This window comes from Cyprinodon variegatus, unplaced genomic scaffold (assembly GCF_000732505.1).
Source record: "Cyprinodon variegatus isolate N-32 unplaced genomic scaffold, C_variegatus-1.0 Scaffold801, whole genome shotgun sequence".
In the NCBI taxonomy this organism is placed as follows: Eukaryota; Metazoa; Chordata; class Actinopteri; order Cyprinodontiformes; family Cyprinodontidae; genus Cyprinodon; species Cyprinodon variegatus.
The window spans coordinates 212913-216398 of NW_015151254.1; the positions used below are offsets into that span (position 1 = coordinate 212913).

General features: G+C 43.7%; 1 protein-coding gene across 1 annotated transcript in view; it reads right to left on the reverse strand.

The window, feature by feature from the left end:
• Positions 1-1133: 1133 nt before the first annotated feature.
• tbc1d8 (TBC1 domain family member 8) overlaps positions 1134-3486 on the reverse strand; it is a 45400-nt gene continuing 43047 nt past the window's right edge. Inside the window, exons 19-20 of the mRNA XM_015396511.1 lie at positions 1969-2084; positions 1134-1894 (exon numbers count right to left, since the gene is read on the reverse strand). Of these exons, the coding sequence (XP_015251997.1) occupies positions 1556-1894; positions 1969-2084 (455 nt within the window). The 3' untranslated portion in view covers positions 1134-1555. The remainder of the gene's footprint in view (positions 1895-1968; positions 2085-3486) is intronic.

The following is a 3486-nucleotide window of genomic DNA, read 5'->3' on the forward strand; positions in this document are numbered from 1 at the left end:
TATCCCTGCAATGGACTGGTGACCTGTCCAGGGTGTACCCTGCCTCTCGCCCATACACAGCAGGAGATAGGGACCAGCAGCCCTTGTGACCGCGCTTGGGATAAGCGTGACAGAAAATGGATGGATATATTTACATATACATAAACACACACATACGCGTGGATCTCCTCCTTGGCCCTATGTCCTGGGATGATAGTGTATGAATGAAGATTGTAAGAATCAGTGGAGGCAGGTGGAGTATTCTCCAGAGGGGGCTATAATTTCAAAATAGACCAAAAGCCAATCAAATGTACACTAAGGTATCATACCAGTATATTTACTTGAATGCCAACAGCAAAAAACATCATTAAAACACTTGTTTTTATGACACTAATTAGTCCTACCTGTCTTTATCCATGCTGGGTCAGATCCTGATGAATAAAGCGTTAGCTTTGCTGCATGCAGGTAACCAAGCCTTGTAGCTAAACCAGGTCCTAGAAAAAGAGAGTGTACCGTCTCCATCTGTCATTGGACTCCTAATTTTATTGTTAGGGTGATCAGATTCAAGAGCTTTCACCTCCAGCTTCTCCTGGTAAGTTTTGCGCTCAAAGGTGTTGCTCTAAGGAACTTCACTGAATTTTATTTTCCTTGCTCCATTTCTCTCTCCCCAATCGTCTATAACGTCTGTCTCAACCTGTCAACAGCCACACTTTATAACAGATGACTGTAACGTCAGCACTATGGTGGGATATAGAGTTGCTTTCAGCTCTGGGCGCAGGAGAGCTCCAAGATGGTCCTATCTTTTGCATTGGAGAGGAGCTTCTGCACATGTACAACTTTTAACGAGAGTCTAGGGGGAAATATAATTCCACCCTTAATTATTTCAGATCCAAAAAGCCAAAAAGCTTAATGTATATGTTTATGTAATCTAACCAAACTACACAATCCCAGTATAAGTGAAAGTAGGACAGAAGACGAAACAATAATTGCTAAAAATATGACAATACATTTCCTGTATCAACAGGAAGTAACCAGATCTCAATCCAAAGAGCATCCTTTCCATGTGATGTCAAAACAACCCAGGATTAGCAAGGTGTACCTAATAAACTGGCCACTGAGTACATAATTTAAATTAAAAAAAAAACAGAAGAAAATTTATTCAAAAAAATTCTTTAATTGAAAAGTGAGCATCTTGAAACATTTCATATGAAAGAAACAGAGAAGCTTGTAAAAATCTGCCCTGGGAGCAGTCTGTAAGGTCCGTTGGTTAAAATGTTCCCATAAGGCGGTTCCTGGAAACAGCAGGTTGTTGAAATCAAGTTTGAATGATAATTAATGCTGCAATTAGTCATAAAGTGTAAACGTTACAGAAGGCGACATATTAGAAAGTGATGAGAGGATGTATCTAACAGAGGTACAGGCAGGATTCACGGTGGCGGCGTTAGAAGGCAGCATCGAGTAGATCTGTCATTCAGCATCATTTGGCTGCACTCTAACTGTAGCATTAATCTTAGCATCTCTTGTTAGATGAAAAGACGCCAACATGACGTTTATGTCCAGCAAGGCTCTCCGTCAGTCACCTGGTCCCTCCTTGCAGTGTGAGCAAACCCGCCCGCTGCTGGTACTGATTCTGTTTGGCCTGTGCGATTTTTGCCGGCAGGTCGGCGGACTTCTCGAAGAAGTTGACCAGCGCTTGCTCGGTGAGGAGCGACGCCAGGATCTGAGCGTAGCTGACCGTCCACTCGTCGTCTGCGGCCAGAGTCCCGTCAGACGCTTTGGTTTGTTCCCGGTGGGAGGCCTCGCCAATCTGCAGCACGAGGCTGGTTACCGTAGCGATGGCCTGGAAGAGGTCATTCTCCTCAGGGTCGCCGTGGAACATGCTGTAAAGCGTCTTACAGAACTGGATAAACTCTCGCTGCAAAAGAAGAGGAGGTGGTTGAGTTTTTGCATCGAATCGGAACAGAAGGGAGCAGCTGTAGTTTTCAGCACCTGATTCATAAGCGGCAGAGGTTTGTCCACATCTTTCTCCTTCTCTTTGACCAAATCCTGCAGCATCTGCTTCAGCTGCACCTGGTAGTCTGTCACTTCTTCTCTGCCCTCTGGATCTATGCAAGTACATTAATTCAGATCAGATCCCAATAGACAACAAAAAAAAAAACTCAACAAACCACTGTGTTTATGATTACAAAATCGGGAAAAATATGAATCTGAAGGATTCAAATTTAAGCAGCAACATTCACCTCCTGCCTCCACTTAAAGTGTCTGTGACACGCTTTTCCATCAATGTCACAATGTTAGCCATTATTTTTCTCTTTACTGTGGTTAAAGATGTAATAATAGAACATTTTGACCTATAATAGGCGCATTTCTCAACAGTCGACCAAAAGTGATGCAATGATGGAAGTCATTCATCGTACCAACTTAAAGGTATAGAAGACAATCTTTTATTTCCAGGTGGATTATATAAATAAGTGATCCTCCTAATTGTTCATCATTCTGGTAACATGTTTACTTAAGGCTGTCCTACGCGCTAGTCCCCAGCTCGCTATATTTTTTCAGCATATGCACGTCCCCGCATCTCCTCAAGGAGAAATGGCTCATGCATGCTCTCACACTTGTTCAATAGGCGTACCCTCTCGGGAGCGGCTACAGGGTTGTGCATGTCCATTTTTAAGTGGAGAGGGCAGGTCTTCCACTATACTCTGAAATCAGGTTAGACGGCAGGTTGAGCAAAAACAGCCTTGATCCTTTAAAATGGTGCATTTCTGCTCAGTTGCAGGAAAACTGCGACAGCGGATGTCAGTTTGCACCAGATTTCTAGAATGAACAGGATTACTGTTACTGGAACAAAGCAGTAAAACTGATAGCGTAGTCTACAGCTGGGCTGGTCTGACTAAGCCTGGTAAAATCTGAGGAATTTTCAACAAAAAAGCTTGTCTGCCCTGAGCATTTTCCTTCTACATGGAGAAGAGCCTTCTGAGAAGGAGTAGGAAACAATTAAAGGCCTCCGTATGTCATTCTGTTGAAATGAGGACCATCTTTACTCTTTGCCCAGTGAGAAAGAAGGGAAAGGAACCAAGAAAAGCAAACAAAGTAATAACTGGAAGAAAAACGGGGTCTATGGTCCTGAACCACATGATGTTCGACATCGGGCTGTTTCCCAGTGTAGTCCTGTTTCTCTGACTGTGACTAACTGGATGTGCTCTCTTTCATGTAATGTAATGTAATTTCCCTTTGGGATTATTAAAGTATGTCTGATTCAGATTCCGATTCGGATTCATCCCCTGACATGGGAGCTGGCTCGGAGCTCGTCTGCCTGGCTGTGTGTTTCCTTGATTGGGCCGCCCTTTAAAGTTGCCTTTTGTATTCCTGCTTCTGTCTCCTTGAACACCAGTCGGCCTCAGCAGATGGCCGCTCATACAGAGTCTGGCTCTGCTGGAGGTTTCTTCCTGTTAAAAGGGAGTTTTTCCTCTCCACTGTCGCTACAAGCTTAGTGTGAGGGATTGC